This window comes from Camelina sativa, chromosome 8 (genome assembly GCF_030686135.1).
Source record: "Camelina sativa cultivar CO46 ecotype springtype chromosome 8, ASM3068613v1".
Lineage (NCBI taxonomy): Eukaryota > Viridiplantae > Streptophyta > Magnoliopsida > Brassicales > Brassicaceae > Camelina > Camelina sativa.
In genome coordinates this window covers 25,514,494-25,533,879 of record NC_141887.1, presented here as the reverse complement: position 1 = coordinate 25,533,879, position 19,386 = coordinate 25,514,494, and the positions used below count along the sequence as shown (strand labels likewise).

At 37.8% G+C, this 19,386-nt stretch overlaps 5 protein-coding genes and 3 pseudogenes across 11 annotated transcripts; all 8 read right to left on the bottom strand.

Moving 5' to 3' along the window:
- Positions 1-121: 121 nt before the first annotated feature.
- LOC104708019 (TATA box-binding protein-associated factor RNA polymerase I subunit B-like) lies at positions 122-1,799 on the bottom strand (annotated as a pseudogene). Its single transcript, XR_015563919.1, has 2 exons — positions 803-1,799; positions 122-639 (listed from the first exon to the last, which is right to left on the bottom strand). The product of XR_015563919.1 is annotated as a TATA box-binding protein-associated factor RNA polymerase I subunit B-like (transcript).
- LOC104708020 (protein BPS1, chloroplastic) lies at positions 1,748-3,938 on the bottom strand. Of its 3 annotated transcripts, XM_010424504.3 has the most exons (3): positions 3,448-3,734; positions 3,282-3,331; positions 1,748-2,954 (listed from the first exon to the last, which is right to left on the bottom strand). In XM_010424504.3, exon 3 carries the CDS (start codon positions 2,947-2,949, stop codon positions 1,879-1,881), a length of 1,071 nt encoding a protein of 356 aa, XP_010422806.2. In that variant the 5' UTR covers positions 2,950-2,954; positions 3,282-3,331; positions 3,448-3,734; the 3' UTR covers positions 1,748-1,878. The 3 variants fall into 3 exon arrangements, with proteins under 3 accessions (XP_010422806.2, XP_010422807.2, XP_087317975.1); XM_010424505.3 differs by lacking the exon at positions 3,282-3,331 and having other exon boundaries at positions 3,448-3,938; XM_087461849.1 differs by lacking the exon at positions 3,448-3,734 and having other exon boundaries at positions 3,282-3,432.
- A 580-nt stretch (positions 3,939-4,518) lies between these two features.
- On the bottom strand, positions 4,519-7,170 carry LOC104708018 (putative serine/threonine-protein kinase At1g01540). 2 transcript variants are annotated; one of them, XM_010424503.3, is made up of 7 exons: positions 6,184-7,170; positions 5,829-5,933; positions 5,615-5,737; positions 5,361-5,531; positions 5,129-5,258; positions 4,839-5,048; positions 4,519-4,762 (listed from the first exon to the last, which is right to left on the bottom strand). In XM_010424503.3, exons 1-7 carry the CDS (start codon positions 6,777-6,779, stop codon positions 4,649-4,651), a joined length of 1,449 nt encoding a protein of 482 aa, XP_010422805.1. In that variant the 5' UTR covers positions 6,780-7,170; the 3' UTR covers positions 4,519-4,648. The 2 variants fall into 2 exon arrangements, with proteins under 2 accessions (XP_010422805.1, XP_010422804.1); XM_010424502.3 differs by having other exon boundaries at positions 4,519-4,765; positions 6,184-7,135.
- A 1,438-nt stretch (positions 7,171-8,608) lies between these two features.
- Positions 8,609-9,758, bottom strand: LOC147940466 (uncharacterized; annotated as a pseudogene).
- Positions 9,759-10,179: 421 nt separating this feature from the next.
- On the bottom strand, positions 10,180-11,007 carry LOC147940465 (uncharacterized). Its single transcript, XM_087461312.1, has one exon. The coding sequence runs from the start codon at positions 11,005-11,007 to the stop codon at positions 10,180-10,182; it is 828 nt and encodes a 275-aa protein (XP_087317438.1).
- Positions 11,008-11,908: 901 nt separating this feature from the next.
- On the bottom strand, positions 11,909-15,293 carry LOC104708017 (uncharacterized; annotated as a pseudogene). Its single transcript, XR_015563918.1, has one exon. The product of XR_015563918.1 is annotated as an uncharacterized LOC104708017 (transcript).
- On the bottom strand, positions 12,175-13,932 carry LOC147940464 (uncharacterized). The gene is made up of 4 exons (XM_087461310.1): positions 13,450-13,932; positions 13,039-13,260; positions 12,899-12,986; positions 12,175-12,683 (listed from the first exon to the last, which is right to left on the bottom strand). Exons 1-4 carry the CDS (start codon positions 13,930-13,932, stop codon positions 12,175-12,177), a joined length of 1,302 nt encoding a protein of 433 aa, XP_087317436.1.
- A 629-nt stretch (positions 15,294-15,922) lies between the features above and the next one.
- LOC104708016 (CAAX prenyl protease 1 homolog) lies at positions 15,923-19,349 on the bottom strand. Of its 2 annotated transcripts, XM_010424500.3 has the most exons (14): positions 19,199-19,349; positions 18,352-18,499; positions 18,183-18,267; positions 18,008-18,103; positions 17,845-17,910; positions 17,659-17,757; positions 17,411-17,524; positions 17,194-17,304; positions 17,045-17,107; positions 16,866-16,958; positions 16,656-16,769; positions 16,484-16,555; positions 16,327-16,392; positions 15,923-16,239 (listed from the first exon to the last, which is right to left on the bottom strand). In XM_010424500.3, exons 1-14 carry the CDS (start codon positions 19,227-19,229, stop codon positions 16,123-16,125), a joined length of 1,275 nt encoding a protein of 424 aa, XP_010422802.2. In that variant the 5' UTR covers positions 19,230-19,349; the 3' UTR covers positions 15,923-16,122. The 2 variants fall into 2 exon arrangements, with proteins under 2 accessions (XP_010422802.2, XP_087317974.1); XM_087461848.1 differs by having other exon boundaries at positions 15,923-16,392; positions 19,199-19,341.
- Between the last annotated feature and the right edge of the window lie 37 nt (positions 19,350-19,386).

The following is a 19,386-nucleotide window of genomic DNA, read 5'->3' as shown; positions in this document are numbered from 1 at the left end:
TTTCTTTTCTTTTTTTTCCGGTTTTTTGCGGGTTTGTAGTTGTCCGGTTTTTACTTTTTAATGGTAACCCAGACCGGAATGTCCACCGGGTCGTGGTTGGACCGGTCCGGGTTTAAAAACATTGCTGAAAAGTTAATCATTGCTCAATCACCTACCTCCTTATTGTCCTAGTAAACAGTTTTCTAAGAATATCTAGCCATCATTGATTGATAAAATTCTCTTAATCATAAAAAAAAAAACATCACTTTCTTGGGATGCAAAACATGCATGATTGAATATTTTTCTCCATCCAAGCCAATCTTCTCTCAAAGCTCAACACACTTGTATGCATATTCCTTGCATCAATCTCAGCGACCATAGCACAAACCCGTAAAAGAATGTAGTAATCCGCGTGAGCCGCGTATATCAGTGCCCCATGTCTGTTATCAGTCTTATTATCGCTTTCTCTTTGTCGTGATTAATATGATTATCTGGTGATGGCGGCTCATCACAATCGCTTTTTCTTGAACGACGACTGCTACAAAAGTTGTTGTCTCTATCCCTCAACTTGTCATCGTTCAAGGACATTTGGTTAAATGATAAATCATCTTCGTCCCAGTCTCTTCCCCTCTTGGATGGAATCCTAGACAATGCGGATTCCTACAAAATGAGATGCATGGTTTATATAATTAATTAAGAACTACCTCATGCAGATTAAGAAATCATTTACCGTTAATTATCTAGTACTAAACAAAATTCAACTAATAAAGAAAACAATCTGCAGAATGGTCAATTCCAATTATGCCACAGTATAATTTTTCACCTCTGTCTATCGGGTGGTAACTATTCCACAGATGATCAACAGTTCTGTAAGTGTCATCAGCTGATGCTTCTACTAAGCCAGCAAACATCTCGTTTTGCCCGTGCAATAAATATGACATAAGATCCTTTTCATATTCTGCAAAAGGAGAATTAAGGACAATTCAGTAAGCTTAATTAGGATATAGAGAAAGAGAGACATCATCACATCCGAATAGCTACGATAATTATAGACATGACACAGACACGAGTGGGAAACCTGAGCTCGTTCTTGGATAGATACAAATCCGAAGGCATTGACCAGTTCTGTAAGAGACATACCAGATCAAGAAGAGCAGCCTTTTCCTTGGGAATAATAATAGACAACCGCTCTAGATAGTTTGAAGCAATACCATAGAAATTCACAGGAGGCAAAGGCAAACCGGTGACATCGGCAATGGAAGCGGCCTGAGCTTCTAATCTCTGAGCAGAAACAATCTGAACAGGCCTAAACATAACGGTCGCAGACACAGGACACGCAGGTGATCTCTCTCCCATTTGCTCTCGAATCTTGAGAAAAGAAGAAAGATAAGGGACATCTCCTTGCCTGCCCATCTCACTAAATCAGTGGGTAGAATGGGTGATCCTGCTTTGTGGGAAGCAAGGAAAGATATCGCCAGGGAAGAAGATAAAGGCAGAGACTTCTTAAGCAGACTTACCCATATCGTTACTGCTCTTTTACCATGTAAGTTGTGAGGTTCTTCTTCTTCTTCTTCGGCTTTACTACCTTTACGCCGTCGCCGCTTAACCACCTTTGATTGGAGCAGCTCGGAGTCACGAATGGCCTTATCAGCCCAATCATCATCGAAGACCTCTGAGAGAGACACAAACCGTAAGCAGATGGGTCCGACCAAACCAATAACCAATGGCGTCACTTTGAATTTCTCAACCAACGCCTCGCACTGATAAGTTATCATCATCAGTAAACCTTTAAATTTAATTATTAAGTAATTACAATTCATTAGTAATTAAAAACTCATTTTTCACTTGCATTTGTTATTAAACATCATAACATAATTACATATTTCTTCTATTCACAAATCAAGTTTTGACACTTCTAATCATCATTGGCAATGTCACTCCCAACTCTTCTGCATATTTCTTCCAGAGACTCTCGAACAATGCGTCTCGAGCAGAGATCACAATCTTCGACAAGCAACCTGTTTCCTTGGAGACAAGATCAAACTTTTCCGAAAGCTCTATCACTGACTTCTTCAATTGCTCCAACAACAAAATATTAGGAACCGACCCTTCTTGTACCGCCGTGTTTAACTTCTTCACACTGGTTTCAACAGCCTCGAGATCTTTAATAACCGTGAATTTGTCTGATAAGGGTGTGTTTTTGATCTCCGGGTTAACCTCGTTCTGCAATTCCATGAAAGCTTGTGCCCATGGAAGCTCCTCCATCTCCTTTGAAACTCTTAGATAGAATAGGTTGTTGGAAGAACCTGAAAACGCTGCAGCAAACACGCTGAATATGTATAAAGTCTTGACCTTTACACCGTATAGAGCTCGTAAGAGGACTTTAGCTTTCACAGAGTGTTTCTTCTTAGCCTTCTTGGATAGATGATGTTGATGATCCATCGATTCAACAAGCCTAGTCAAAACAGCTCCGCAGTTTTGGATTCTCGGGTTCTTGGAGACCATGTGCTGATTCCAACTGTCCATGTACGATAACTGGAGTTCCTTTGTCTCGAGCTTACTAAAAGCGAACTTGAGCAATAGGTTTCCATGGTTGAGACGATCGAGCTCTGAGGTGAAGGCGTTGCATAGTTCAAGCAGCTTCAAGCTAATGTCAGAGTATATATAAATCAGATTTTCCTCCAAGTCAGATACAGAAAGCTCCAGACCCTTCACGAGTGACCTGATACTCTTGTGTGTCTCGCAAAGAGACTCCATGGCTTGTATCATCCAAGAAACGCTAACGATATCATTCTTATCCTTTGGTATAAGTTGTCTAATCGATACCGTCAAGTTTGTCTCGAAATTGTTCAACAGCGAGAGAAGCTTTGGCGATAATCCAGCATCGTTGGTCTTCTTAAACAGAATCTTGAACGGGTTTTTTAAGCGGAAGAACCGGAGAGAAGGATCTTGTTTACAATTTTGGCTCATATTACCTGAAAAACACACATGCAAAAAAAAGAAGAAACAGAGTTAGTAGTCTGAAACAGTGAACAAACACAAATAACGTTGTTCTGAATCCTGATTTAAATATTGCCCATCAAGCTTGAATTCCATATAAGATTTTCAATAGCTGTAACGCCAACAACGTTCAAATAGATAGACGTCAAGAATGAGCAGACAAAACATAACTTTCGGTAAACCAAACAAGAAGCAGGTCTTAAAACTCCGAGTTCCAAAGATTGGTTAATTTCACATCCAAATTGACATTAAGAAAAAGTAGCAAACTCGCCGATAATTAACATGACCAACGATTTACTCACCTAAAGAGAGAGTCTCTTCGGCTATGTTACCGCTTACTTCAATGGGTGGGCTAATTCAACAACCGAAGATATGAAAGGAGAGAACAAAAACAAAAGAAAAACTAATCTAACTTTGCAGAGGAAAGAACTAAGAAAGTATAAATACGAGGATGGGTTTAGTTCTTACCGAGTAGAAGTATATAATAGGGATTCGAACTGTCGAGGAAATGTAGAGACTTGAAACGCGTTCTTATAGGAGGACGGAATCAAAATCAACTAAACTTGCCGTGTTCTGCAGATCAACGCAATCAACAACAACAACTTTAACTCCCTTCCGCGTTGGTTTTGCTACTGCTAGTTGTAAAGGACTTGCTACGCGGCACTGACTAAGAATACAGACAAACATATACAGTTAGGGATTTAGGATGTCTTAATTGTCACGCAGTCGTTGACATTTGTCACTATACCACTAATAAAAAAAAGCAAAAGTGGTAAGTGTATTTATAGCCGCCGGTGATATTTCATTATTTCTCAATCTGAGGGCTAGAAAGTTCTGGTTTCTGCTCGAAAATAATTGTTTATTTTGGGGGTATATTTGTCATTCTGTCTTCGTATTTCTTATAAGCTCCAGGCCCATGTCACTGGGCTCTTTTTGCAAGAAAATAACATGCGACTTGTGAGTTTGATAGACCAACATGTGGATCCATCTATCATCTTCATAGACGAATGCTCTGCTTTCTTGTGAAGTTATTGTTGAACTTGAAGAAACTTATCCAAACAGAACCAATGCTAAAAACGGTCCGATAAAAGCCGTCATAGCATCTCTATCATTTGGATCACGTGAACAACTGTGACCTCTTCTTATCAGAAGATAATATCCAATTCAGTATATTTTTATTATTTAACGCAATGATGAAACAGCTAAGGAATAGTACACATGGATCCATTTTGGGTACCGCTGAGAGTGACCACCACGACGTTGATCGATCCATTGGGGATATGTATGACATGTGTGAGTGTGAATATAAACTCCGATCATCATCTTATGTTGAAAATAACAGGTAGGTTGGTCCACTGTCCACACATCTTATAATCCTACCATTGTTATCAGGCGTAGACATATTCGTCTTGATGTCTAACAAAATAACAAAACCATTACCGTTATCATATTAACACTGTTTATGTATACGTTGGTGATGTTTGGGACGACATAGATATATACACAGAGAAATTTCATAATTAGACAGTGAGCTAGGGATTTTAGCCTAACCAAAAAGAATTAAGATAATAATTATGTCACATACAATAAAAAAAATTGATTAACATAAAAAAAAAATTTTTTAAGAACTAATGGTCGGAAAATTTTCAGTTCCTCCTCATACATCTTTTTATCTACGGTCTCTTGAACTTTCACTTTCGCTCGTCTCAGCCACAGCGGCTGAAATTTCAGTCTGTCGCTGGTTATAATCACGGCTTGCATGCTCTCTCGTGGCTCGTCGTTCCTGCTAAAAGTATACTCTGTGAGCAAATAAAACGGTTTACTTCAAATGTTTATTGTGAGTGATTATAAATACTTACGTCACGATAGAACAAGTCTTCAGCTTCAAGCATGTGTATAATATGACCCATTTTAGGTCTCTTATTCGCATCCGGATCCACACAACGCAGCGCGACGAGCAACACACGTTTAAGAGCTTTTGAAGTTGGCGGTTCTGGTATTTTAGGATCGACTACTTCCTCAGACCTTCGGTTTCCAACCATTGATTTCAACCACTCAACCAAATTCACCTAACAAAACGAGACAATCAAGAACCGATAATAGAAGGAACAAGCACACCGTTTTGAAACCTTAGAAGAAAAAAAGATACCTCTCCTTGAGGTCGACTATAATCAACAGGGTTTCTTCCGGTGATTATCTCCATGATTAATATCCCAAAACTATAGATATCACTCTTTTCGGTCAGCATTCCCGTGCAAGCATACTCAGGTGCTACATATCTACATAAGAAAGAAACCAGTCAAGGAATAATTAAAAATGTGTTTCAAGAACTTGGTATCCTTAAAGCTATCCAACTTGATAAGCAAAACTAAACAATTTACCCGAAAGTGCCCATTACACGTGTTGTCACGTAACTGCTCTCAGAGAACAGCAGCTTAGCAAGTCCAAAATCTGATACCTTAGCATTCCATTGACGATCAAGCAAGATATTACTTGATTTAATGTCCCGATGAACCACTTTCGGTTCAAGACCTTCGTGTAGATACGCCAATCTGTGGGAATACCAACAAAGAAATTACATAAAAAGAAGAATTCACAAAAATGAAAGTTGTCAATCGGGTCTCGAAAGTGTTACCCTTTAGCCATGCCAAGTATTATGTTCATACGGATATCCCAAGTCAGTGGACTTTTGTCACCAACATCACCATGAATCCATTGCTCCAAGTTTCCATTATCAACGTAGTCATACACAAGCATCCTAATTTCCCAAACCATAAAGAGTAGAGTTATCTATCACAAAATGTAACGAGCAAAAGTCCACATAACGCATGCGGGGTTCTGTTTTTTACCTGTATGCACCTTCAACGCAGTATCCTAAAAGCCTAACGAGATTCTTATGCCGTACACGCCCAATGGCTTCCACTTCCACTCTAAACTCCTTCTCAGCTTGACCCCTTCCAACATTATTATTACAGACTGGTTTAGATTACAAACCAAAATCACAAGGGACTCATTAATTACACAACACAACAAACACATTCCAAGGACCACATTCTTCCCCTAGACAAGACATTGTATACTCATCAAAGTACAAAGAACACTAAAAAAACCATTCCTATTGTTAAAAAAATAATTTTTTGACAGTTGGAAAGTTTCAGAATTGTAATGTAAAAAAAAAAAATCAAAACTTGATCAAAGTAGTACCTGTTGTTAAGAAGATTCTTGACAGCGACTTTAGTTCCATCAGTTAAAACGCCACTGTACACAATCCCATAACCACCTTCTCCGATCACATTCTCTTCACACAATCCATTGGTAGCAGCTTCAAGCTCACGAAGAGTATACCATCTTCCCCAACCAAGATGCGAAACCTCAGGTCCAACACAACCACTCCCTGAAAACGAAGCCGTTTCACTTGCACTCACTGTTCCTCTGCTTTCACCGCTCGAGAACACAACGCGGTGCTCGATCTTCCCGATATCGACTTGGATCTCCGCCGCAACGGGCTGCGTCGGATGGTGGTAATGGTCTTGCGCCGGAGAAGGCCTAACGATCTCCTGAATCTCTTTGGAAACCGGCGGGGTCGCTACCGCTGCGGACGCGAAATCGGCGTGACGCGGCTTGCGGTGTCTCCGGCGAGAGGTTAAACAGAGGGAGAGGAAGAAGAGAGCGATGACGATAAGAGATCCCAGTAATATACCGATGACGACCCAAAGCTTAAGACCAAAGATCGATGTTGGTTTGGAGAGCTCGTTGTTGATGGAGTCAGGATTGAATAAAGACATCGTCATTCGAATCATTCGCCGGAAAAGAATAAAACTTTCCGGCGAATCAATGGATATGGATATGGGTAATAATAATAATCAGTTAAATCACAGTTGCATGTTGTGGCTTTAGGCAAAACAACGAAAAAAACAGAGAGAGAGAGAAGAATCGAACAGAACCGAAAACAGAGGATTGAGTAAAAAACAAAGAGACGAAATAAACAAATTCAAATCGAATAATTTAATTTAGATTAAAATTTTTACAATTTTTGAAGAAATTTAAAGAAAAGGCTCTCTCTCAGTGTTGTTGTCTGTTGAATGTAATCTCTCTCTCTCTCTCTCAGAGAGAGAGAAGTGTGTATGGATGATGAGCTGTCGTCTGATTCTATCTCTCCGTTGTTGTATAACTACGCATTTTAGTGACGGCGACGTTGATTAAATGACGTTGTTACCCTTTTAGGTTAGGCGAAAAGGCAGCGAGACCTACGTATTCCCGAAGGGGTTTGTTTGTAATTAACACAAACGGCGAGATGACCGAACTATAAATACAAGTTGATGATATAAGTACAATTTTTGTGGACAGTTTACTTTAAGTTTGTTTTCTTATCCTAGAAGAAAATAATTTACTTACTACAGATTTTCATATTTAAAAGCTCGTCAAATTAAAATAATGTAAACTCTCTCTGTTATGTTCGTTTGATCACAAGAAACATTATTGTATGTGTAAACACACATTAAAATTATTTTGAAGGAAGATACGTTTGGTTTTCAGTACTGCTATTTAGAATTAGTTTTTTTTGAGAAAAAGGAATCAAAAGATTTTTGTTATACCGAAGAGACTAGTCAGTAGTCACTAGAGTGCATTAATAACTACATTTTGTTCGTAAAAAAAAAATATGATTAGGAATTTGGACCCTTTCACTTAATTTTTATTTTTATTGCTTTGGAATTGTGTTCTTTTTCTACACTTTTTTTCTTTAATCACACTAGACGACGTCTAGATAAGGAGGATGAGATGTTGTAGAGTTGCCAGATCGGCATTCCATTTGACAAAAGACAAATGGAGAATATTTTTTTCTTTATTCCTTTCATTAAATTAACAGTAGTAAATCATTTACAATAATGACTATAGTAAATTAAGGGGATCATCAATTCAAGGGGTATAAAACTTTAGTCAATTTAAAATTGTATGCGTCAAAGGACCCACGAGCGTAAGTTTCCAAATTTATTTTCAGTGTAGTTTTTGGAAATCCGTGTCCGTATCAAGACAAAGAGATACAACTATAAGGCTAAATTCTAAAATTAATGGTTCGATTGGAGTAGTTTTTTTCTTTGCGATTTAATGTTTTTCTGTTTTTTTAACAGGTTAAGATTAGTACTTGTTTTTTTTCTTTTTTCCAAAGTATAATTTTATATATTACATTACAACATCAACCATCAGTGATGAAAAACATGTTAGTAAGTCAACGTTTTTACAACATAACTAAAAACAAAGCAACATTAGATTACAAAGCTTGGATGCTGGGGAGATAAGCGCAAAGCCATATCATGCAAAACAAGACCAAAATTGCAATGAAGATCATTGGTTTTGGTATTAAAAGATTTAACATAAGCTTTAGATGTGAAAGTATTGTACTTATCACCTCATCATTATCAAAAAGATTGCAGTTAAAGGTTTTCAAAAATTTCTTCAACGACCTTCCTTTGTCATCTGTTCAGCAGACCATAACACCACAATGTGTACCAAAAATATCTACTTTCTTGATCTGAAAAGTGAGTTTATTACCTAATTCAAACTAAAAGTTTAAACCAAAAGGTGAAATCTCAGAGACAAAGAAATTGATCCTTCTCTGAGATTCGTTTGTTGATCAGTTATCATGGAGATTCATTTTCAGTCGGATAAAACCTTATTCCAGGATCCTTTCGACGTTGGCGAGTGTTTCTCTCATTCTCTACCTGAACTTGTTTTCCTTTCCTACGCTTAGAACACTCTCCCCTTTCAATTTTAGTATTTTCTTTCTCTTTGGTATCTTCTCTCGCCATTGAGGAGACTCCACGAAAGTCTGAGCTTGAAGAAAGACGAGTTCCAAACGGATAAGCAGCTAAGAACTCCTCCTTTGGGCCACGAGCAGCAGCTGTAAATGTTGGAACCCTCACCTTCTTCAAAAACAGGGGCTACTGGAACATTGAGGAAGTTCTCTTGATAAACCGGTGGAACAAGATATGGGCAGTGGGAGGAATCATGGTTAATGCGAGAACAGTTAGTACAAATCCGCTTAAGTTTTTCATACTCAAAACCTTGCAAGGGTCCTTCTCCTGATTCAAAGCGGACTCTTCTAAAAAAACGCAGACGATCTGTGATTCCTATTGCTATCTTGACTTTTATGAAGGAGATCTGCGAAGTAGTCACTTCATTGAAATCTAGCTCAACAAACTCTCCAAGAGTTCTGGCAACAAACTTAATTGTTTCTTCTGAAATATAAGGCAGAGGCATACCTCGTATTTGGACCCAGAGATCATACTAGTGAGAAAATCAAGCTCAGGAAAGTCTTCCCACCTTTGCAAAGCAACAAATCAGTTGTCAACCACCCAAGGTCCCCTTCTTAGAACTACAAAAATATCCACCTCTGACCGAAATAAAAACTGAACATAGCTATCATCTTAAACACGTCCATGAACCCGCGAAGCTATACCCCAAAGGTGGGGTAGGGAGAAGATCACACGTCTAAGGTCTTGCTCTCTAATGTTAAGAGGTCTCCCAATCAAGCTAACACAGTTTCTATCTAATACTCTAGCATAAGTGACATGAGGGATAAATAGTTCTGGATCATCTCGTCCCAGATCCATATATTGCAGGGAGTTCCACAGCTTGTCAGACATAATAAAAGGAAGGAAAAGGAAATAAAAAGCTTAATAGAAGTATACGGAAAACTAAGAAGTTAATATATAAGAAGGAAGAGGTTGGAAAAGATTATTTAACAGTAAACTTAGAGATGAAGAGATACGGCTCAAAAAGTCAAAGCATACAAAAAGGAGGGTAAACCAAGGTAAAAGATGATTATCAAAATAATCACCGCTTAGGAATGAGGATTTTTTGTTTTTGTTTTTTATGAAAGGTCAAAACATTCACACTAGATAAAACCTTAAAAGGTTATATATATAGAAGATGACGAGAAAGGGATACCGTTTACTTATATTGCTGGACATCAAGTTGCAGTCTTGTAACAAGCTCTGCTCATGGTCAAAAAGACCAGTTAGCCAAGTAGGAGCTCCCCGAGCCACATAAGAAGATATCCGAAGGTCTGAAGTAACACTTTGTGCAACTAATAAGGCTCCATTGTTGCAGTCTGTCGGTTCAAAAAACAGAAACCAGTTTGGTTTATTCTTAGCAACCATAATGAGTGGAGAGATATAAGGTATTAGTGCTGGCCATTGACTAGGATTGTGCATAGCTTTGATAATCTCCATAGTAGATGCACAAAAAAGTCACATTCTCCAAATGCAAATTTGCCATACTTTCTAATGCCCATTCCCAACTCTTGAGTTTGGCATCAAAAGTCGAAACGACATATGAATATGATCTTCGGCTATGAAGTATAACTTTACCATTATGATATCTTATCACCCACGAAGCACCCGATAAACACAATCTTTTGGACCAAGAAAAACCAATGTTACATTTTACTTCCCCCTGAGCAGGCAGATACCATTTCTCTTGCAACGGTAACAAGGTTTGCTTATGAGAAATATCTTGACTATGCACTGCAGACCATTCTCTAGTGACATCTAAAACTTTTTGCACAACTACATCCGAAGATAGGTCAAAACCTTCAAAGAGAAGGGTGTTCCTAGTTTTCCATAAGTGCCAAAGAATCCAAGTAAAGTCTGACTTAAGCTCATCAATAACATTCCCCATTTGCTTTAAGCTAAAAAGATGGTACATGTTTTCAAAGATCGAATTACCAAAGCCCAAAAACGGAGATGGAATGATTGATAACGCCCAGACTTGTCTTGCAAAGGGATAGAGGAATAAGATGTGATTAATTGATTCCACCTCTGCATTACAGAACATACAACCATCAAAATTTCTTATTACTCTTGTTTGCAGTCTTTCAGTCATAGCAAGGGAACCATGAAGAGCTTTCCAAAGGAAGATTTGAATTTTTGGAGCAGTTTCCACCTTCCAGCAGGCTTTAAAGATTGGATTCAAAGAGGGTTGAGTTTCTGCATCAAACAGAGTAGCTTTCTTCTGCTTTCTAAACATCATATCATACCCAGATTTGACTGAGTAGACGCCATTTCTTTTCTCACCCCAGCAAAAAGAATCTTCAAAACCTATTCTAGGCTTTATAGCTTTAATTCAATTAACCTCTGAGTGATGAAACAGTGAACGTAAGAGATAATTGTTCCAAACCCCAGTGTTTCGGTTGAAAAGATCAGCAACTCTAAGCTTAATGTTCATTAAAAAGTGTAAGCCAATAGGTCTAGTTGGTCTATTATCAAACAACCAATTGTCAACCCAGACCAACGTGTTTTTACCATTACCAATAACGCGTTTCAGCCCTGTGGTAAGTAAATCTCGACCAAAGAGAATACTTCTCCAACCATAAGAAGGATTTCTACCTTTTGTTGCATTTAAAAATTCACCAGTCGCATAATACCTACTTTTGACAAATCTTGAGAAAAGACAGTCTGTATCATATAGGAGCCTCCAAGCTTGTTTAGCTAGCATAGCTTGATTGAAAATTTTCAAATCCTTGAAACCAAAACCACCAGTTGATTTAGGAAAAATCATCTTCTCATATCTTAGCCAATGAATTTTCTTCTTATCTTGAGAGTTACTCCACCAATAGTCCATCACTATAGAAATCAGTTTCTTAATTATGCCCTTAGGAAGCTTATAACAGGACATTGCATAGACTGGAAGAGCCATAGCAATAGATTTTAGAAGAACTTCTTTACCTCCTTGTGATAGATTCTTGGCATACCAACCAGTTAACTTAGATTGAAGTCGATCCTTTATGAACTCGAACAATTGTTGTTTCGAGCCACTCATACATTCAAGAAGGCCTAGATATTTTCCGGTTCCACCCTCTAAACTAATCCCCAGTTTCTCTTTTATCCAATTTCCATCAAGATTGTTTGATTTAGTCCCAAAACTAATAGCTAACTTTTCCTTATTAATTTTTTTACCAGACATCCATTCATACTTTTAAAAGCAGTTCATCATCTCTGCACACTGTAATCTATTTGCTTTGCAGATAAATAGACTATCATCAGCAAACAAAAAATAATTAATTTCTGGACCAGAGTGGTGAAATTGAATACCAGTGATACGACCTCCCTTTGCAGCTTGATTGAAAAGATGTATCAAAGCTTCAATGCATAACACATAAAGGAAAGGGGAAAGAGGATCTCCCTGTCTAATTCCTCATTCAGGTTTGATTAATCTTACTGGTTTTCCATTCACTATCACTGAGTAACTAACAGATGAGACACATCCCATAATCCATAGAATCCACCGATCCTGAAAACCGAGAGCTTGAAGCATGTCTTTCAAAAACATCCATTCCATTCTGTCATATGCTTTAGACATATCAGTTTTTACCATCATAAACTCTTGAGAGATAGTTGGATGAGTCTGTAGACTGTGAGCAATTTCATGAGCTATGAGGATATTGTCGGATATCAATCTTTCTGACACAAACGCAGCTTGAGTTGGAGAGACTATGGTTGGTAAATGCTTTTTCAGTCTATGCACAAGGATCTTTGAAACAATCTTATAGATCACTGAACACAAGCTGATCGATCGAAGGTCTGTCATTTTTTTTGGAGCTTTTATCTTAGGGATGAGACACAAATGCGTATTGTTCCAATCCCCAGGAATACAACCAGTATCAAAAAACTGGAGAACCTCACTATTAACCTGATCTTCTATCACTGGCCATCATTTTTTGAAGAAGAAATCCGTGAGACCGTCGGGACCTGGATCACTTTCACTACTTATCGAAAAGGCCGCCTGTTTTATCTCTGCAACTGTAATATGTCTCGAGAGATCTTGATTCATATTGTTTGATACTCTCGGTTGAAAGTTAAGAAGAAGTTCATGAATCTTAATAGGCGAGGAAGATTGAAATATGAAACTACAACCTCACCTTTTGCTTTTTCTGAGAAATGTTCTACACCATTAGCATCTTGTAGGAAATGTAAGGAGTTTGTCATTCTAGCAGCTTTCACTGAGGCCTGAAAGAATTTAGTGTTTCTATAACGCAATTGCCAGTTCTCTTTTAATCACATTTAACCTTGGGAAACATGGATTTAAAGATGCATCCAAGGTCGCCATTTCTTTGCGTAATCTTTTGATTCTAATTTCTGAGTTAGACCACACTCTTTTCTTCCAACTACCAATGGTTGTTCTGCAGTTTTCAAATCTTTTCATAACAGAAAGGTTGTTGCCTCCAGAGCTCCTTCCTTTCCAAGCACTCTGAATAACTTCCATGAAGGAAGGATCCTCTGCCTATCTTTTGTCAAACCAGAATTGTCTTTTGAATAATTCCTTGTCCCAAGTAAATTTAACCAAAACAGGTTTATGATCGGATCCTAACTTCTCAAGAAACCATTGATGACTACTTGGAAACAGAGAAAACCAAGCCAGGTTTCCGAAACAACGATCAAGCTTACATTGGATCCATTGTTTGTTCCTAACTCCACCCCAAGTGAAACCATTACCAGAACTACTAAGTTCAGCCATATCGCAGTTTGCCAAAAACTCTCTAAAAGGAAGAAAAGAGCTGAGATCCCTTAAAGGTCCTCCCATTTTATCCTCATTAGATAGTATGGCGTTAAAATCTCCAATCATACACCAAGCTTCTGATCTAAGCAAACTAAAATCAGTGATTTTATTCCACACGACAGGTCTGAGTCTAGTAACCGGGTTTCCATATACACACGTAATAAACCAAGCTTTGGAGCCACAAGAAACTTTCATATCGATAATGTTTTTATCCACAAACAGAAACTCTATACTTATACTCTCTTTCCAGTAAATGGCAAGACCAGCACTAGTCCCTATTGGTTCAACAGTTTTAAGTTTACTATAGCCTAGCCACCCTTGAACCTTTTTCAAAAAAACACTTGAGTTCTTCGTCTCCATGAGGAAAAGGATATTAGGAAAATGAGTCTTTCTCATTTCCTTGAGATGCAGAATTGTCCAAGGATTCCTCAGTCCTCGACAATTCCAACTCAAGATATCTATTGATCTTGCGGCAGTTCACCTGGAACCACCGAATTTTTGTCTCTCTGGAGACTTTTGGCCAATCCTTTCCCTAAATCCTTAATAATAGAAGCACCAATGTTTTCCTCTTTGTTGACTAGTATAGAATCTTGAGTTTTCAAATTTTTTCCTTTTCTATCTTTGGTGTTTTTTAACCAAGGCCTAGGATGTTTAGACGAAGGTAACACCTGTTGCAGACTAGTAGAGGAGGAAGCCTCTAAACTACTCGAACAGAAGACAAAAGGAGAGCAGTAAAAGGAGTTACCTTGAGACAGGCTCGAAAGTGGAGTCTGAGAACTCAACTTTTTCCGTGACATCGAATCTGCGTTGATTGCATCAGCTAAAAGTTTCGATGGGGGAGCTTCTTCAGTTACAGTATCTTTTCCAGGAAGCTCCAACTCCTTGCCTTTATTCAAAGGCCTTGTAGAATCTGTTGTAATAGCCATAGGGTGAGATTCAAGATCTAGCTGAACAAATGGACATCTGCTCTTATCATGAGTCAATCTTTGACACTGAAAGCAGCGCTTGCGAATTCTCTCATAGTCTATTCCAATCTTGACTAACGAACCATTAGGAAGTTGCAGTTCTTTGAAATTTTTCAGACCCTTAGAAATATCAAGTAAAATTCAAACACGAACATAGGCCTTGCTTTGTGCCTCGTCCTTGTCAAAAGGCAACTCAATTACTTGACCTACACAACCAGTAATTTCTCCAATAGTATCCTTGGTATAGTGATTCACTGGTAGATTACTAAGCCTAATCCACATCGGAAGAAACTTTAGATAATTACCAGGGGGTCTTCAACCCAACGTTCCATGACAACTCCCCAATCATCTTGAGTCCATACCCTTGTCTTTAAGATCTCGTTTATATCTTCTTCATATTTGAAAATGAACTGAAAACGATCTCTTGATAAGGCAACCCCTCTGACCCTATCATACAATCTCCAAATCCTTGGGATCTCCAAGATCCAATTAGACATACGTTGATTATCAGGGTTTAGAAAGCAACCTATTAAGCTTCTCATGTTTCTTTCAGACGAGTAAAATTGAGGAAGATTAGATAAAACCAGAGGTTTATCCTCTTCTTCTTCAATTGTCATCTCTTGAAGATATTGTTCCAAGTGCTTCTCCATAAGTACCAAAAGAAAACTGAAGAACAGAGTAATATGTAGAATTCGATTTTGTTTTTGTCTAAATCCGAACAGAAAATGTTGATATCTCCGGGTAGTAGAAGTTTATCTCGTAAGGAAACGTTCCTAACTCACTGGAATTGGGACGGCGGTGTAATTGACGGCACTAGAAAAACAAACTTTTTCACCAGCTAAGAGAGAGCATTCCTCTAGCAGAAGGTTTCTTTTTGTCTACTTGTTTCTTTATAAAGTGGTTTTACCATGATTAATACTTGTTTAAGAAGGTTGCTTTTAAAGTTAATATAATGATGAGAATAGAAAAAGATAAAAAGATAATGTTGGGGAGAAAAGAGAAATGCATTATTGCACCATCATAGCAAGATATGTATAATTTCCACAAAAAAAAAAAAAAAAAAAAAAAAAAAAAAAACAAATAATACTAGTATACATTTGTGTCAAATGCTTCTTACCTTCTTTTGAGTTTTTACAATCAAAAAGTTGTAACGAGTCGTCGTTAGTTATGGCATTTTAATTTTTAAGTGAATGCCTTGGTCAAGTTCGGTATTGGTACTGATTCCAATGTTCCATTTCCATTATGCAGATTTTGTTCAATAATTCTGTGCTGCAGTGCTGATTACGATGTTCAATCTAGCAACTTTTACACGATTTTCCAACATGTGGGATTGGGACTGTGATAGTAACACCAATCATAATAAGCTATGTTACTTCAACCTTATCATTTTCAAAGCAGTATAATAACCACTTCTAACTATATTAGGCGAAAAATGACTGATGATCATATCAAACAGTGAGTGATTCCACTTTTGAAACACACAAAATCAGTAGTCGTATCTAAGCAAAAAAACCCATTGTAAAAGTAACAAAAGAGGCCTGTGCCTATAAGGTTTTTCACTTTTAGTTTAATCTTTCACCTAAAAGTCATTGATCCTTACAAGAGACGAGAATATACGGACTTAATCTGTCTTCTTGTCTTCTCCATCGATGGCTCTAAGCCTTTCAACAAGAGGAGGATGTGAGTAGTGATAAGCTGAGTACAACGGATCAGTGTTCATTGCTGACAAGTTCTCTTCCTGAAAATTCCAAACAGAAAAACCATTAACGTATGAACACAAAACTAAGGAAACAGTCTCGTCTTTTCTGTTGTTGTCTTCTCTCACCTGTAGTTTCACTAGAGCAGGACGAAGATCTTTTGCATAGCCAAGCTTTACAGCAAAAGCATCAGCCTGCATAAGGAACATTAACTCACATTAGTGATGAGGCAGGCAATGAAAGAAAGAAAATATGATTGGTTCTTAAGGGATTGTAAGATCTTACCTGAAACTCAAACGCTCGACTAACGAGGTTGAGGCCAAAGCTTACTAGATGTTGTAGTGGTATAACGGTGTGCTGCAAAATCAGACAGGAGAAATAAGATAGGTTTAGAGTTATTTTTTTGTTGATTCCTTGTTGATTCATAACTTCAATGTCCAAAAGCAAAACAACAGACCTGAAATATGATCAAACCAATGAGGACTGGCTGTGTATCAAATCCAAAACTCCTGAAGAGATCAGTGGAGTTTCTGACAAGAGTGTATCCTCCAAATTGCAAGAAGGCAAGGATCTGCAATAAAAACATTGAGAGGGTCATAAGACATGATTTCTTGAGTGGAATATAGATATGACTAGATAAGTTTTTGAACTGTCGGTTGAGGCTCACTTGTACTGCAATGAACGAGTATGTAGTGTGATTCAGTTTCCAATGTCCTAGCTCGTGTGCAATAACAGCCACAATTTCATCCTCATTCTTGCACTGCACAAAATAAGAATTGTATTATGTTTCAGAACCAAAACCGGTATGTGAGTATAGCTTGCTTGAAGCATCGAAAGTGACAGTACCTGCTGAATCAATGTATCATAGAGAACAATCCTTTTGTTCTTGAAGAAACCATACATGTAAGCCTGTACGATGTAACAAGAAACATGAACTTCTAATGGTAATCTAGAAAAGTAGTCATGAAGAGATCTCAAGCCTTTAAGTTCCTTACATTGCTATGGCTTGACCTTGTCGATCCATCAACAACAAACAGCTTCTTCAGAGGAAACATTAGAGAAGAAGCAAGTTTCTCAATTTTCTCCCGGAGGTCTCCATCTGGAAGCTATACCCAAATATAACGGATGATTAAGAAGTTGTCTTGTCTGATAATAACATAGTACAAAAAACATTGATTTGTAAATTAAAGTGGCCATGACAGAAGTACTCACAGGAGTGAATTTGTTGAAAAGTGGTGCTATCAAGACTGGGTATATAGTCATCATCACTAGAGACAGAATAAACATGAATGCCCACAGGTAGATGGCAAGATAAGGACCTCCTTTCTGGAATAAGATTAAAATTCCATGCTCAGAAAATCTTTTATAATTTTTTTAACACGAAATTTTGAAGCTCACACTCATAAGAGTAGTCATCTATGTGAAAAAGCCGAAATAAAATGAAACCACAATCACCAAACCTGTACTATAAAAATTATAGCTGCAACAATGGGTGGGCCTAGTATGACAGAGAGAAGTGTTCCTTTGATCATGTCCCTAATGAACATCCATATTGTTTGCTGTAAACAGAATTTAGAGGCAAAGTTAATCCACATCTCTAATAAAGAAACGATAAGTCACAAGGTAGTGATCGAAATACGACTTACTTTGTTGAACCCATGCCGAGACTCAATCACGAAAGTTGAGTACAAAGAAAATGGCAAATCAGTGATCTGCATCAGAATAAGAAAAAATATTATTATCTTTAAGAAAATAAGATATTTTGATCATAAACGTATAAGACTATACGAAGAGGTTAGTTTGAAAAACCTGTGACCATGTCATGACACCAGCCAAGAAGGAGAGAGTATGCAGTATTTCATTCTCTGGATCGAGGCCCAGCCTCGGCAGAACAGCTCCAGATATCTAAGGTAAAGATGAATATTAACAACTTTATATTCAAAAGGAGATACTACATAGTATAAACTGAAACCAGGATATGTACCTTCCAAAACCAAGGCAAGATCCCAAAGAACAAAATTGCAGAGTCCATAAGTATAGTCACAAACTCATGAACAAAGTGGAAATAGCTGTAAAAAATGAAACATCCTCAGTGATAATAATAGCCTTGGGAATTATAAAAAAGCTAACATGATATATAAATAAGACGAAACCTTTTGTCAAGACTGTATGCTCGTGATTTCTCAAACTTTTCTTGGCTAATCACTCCAACCAAGGTTTTCGGGAGAGTCGGCAGCTTGAGAGCAGTGAGTTGCCTCAGATCCAAATATGTCTCAAAAATGTACATCACTATCATAAAACCTGCAAGTAAAAAACAGAAGAGGAATATGATTTGCCAAAACATCATTTTTATTTCAAATACACCTTCTACTATGTATGTGCGTACACCATAAGGCTCCTGAAATATGGATCTCAGGTACTGATGGAAACATTAAAGTATTGACAGAGTTTTGATACAACTCTAGTTGTATCAAAACGACACTTAACCTATTTCAAAACAACTCTAGAAAACCCTAGTTGTTTTCAGGAACATATTACCAAAAAAAAGGCAAGAAGATTTGCCCAAAAACTCTAGCTGTAGTATGACTTCAACACAGAAACATTTCAAGATTCTCAATTTCAAAACTGAAATGGGAGAAAAAGACTCCGACTTTTCTTCACTAAACCCTAAAAAATTGTTGAATCGAGAGAGAAGCATAAATAAAGCTCCGTATACTCTAATAATACGAGGACACAAACAAGGTCACGAAACCTCAGATCAAACGCACAAGTAAGACAAGAAACAGTTCGATTAACAAAAAAACCTCAGATCAAGATACAAAATATCTGAAAAGAACCTAATTTAGAAACGAGAAGCAGAGACGATGGTGTATAAAACCAGTCATGGAATCCGCAACACACACAACAAAAGAAAGCAAAACCCAAAACGAAAAGCGCAAACGCAATGCGACGAGAGAAAACCGGAGAGAAGAATGTCTCAGAGAAGGTTTTGAAACTTACCCACGACGGTTTCCATGTAAGGAATCGCCATGGCTGACAAAACGAGTAGCCTGAGACGCGAACGAAGAAAGAGAAGTAAATCGAAGAAAGAAGAGAGGAACCAAAAAGCTTGGGTTTTGACCCTCCTCCCCCCGGGTCGCTGTGGTGTGTGATATGTAAAACGACAAAAGTTACGGGTACGGGCTTTA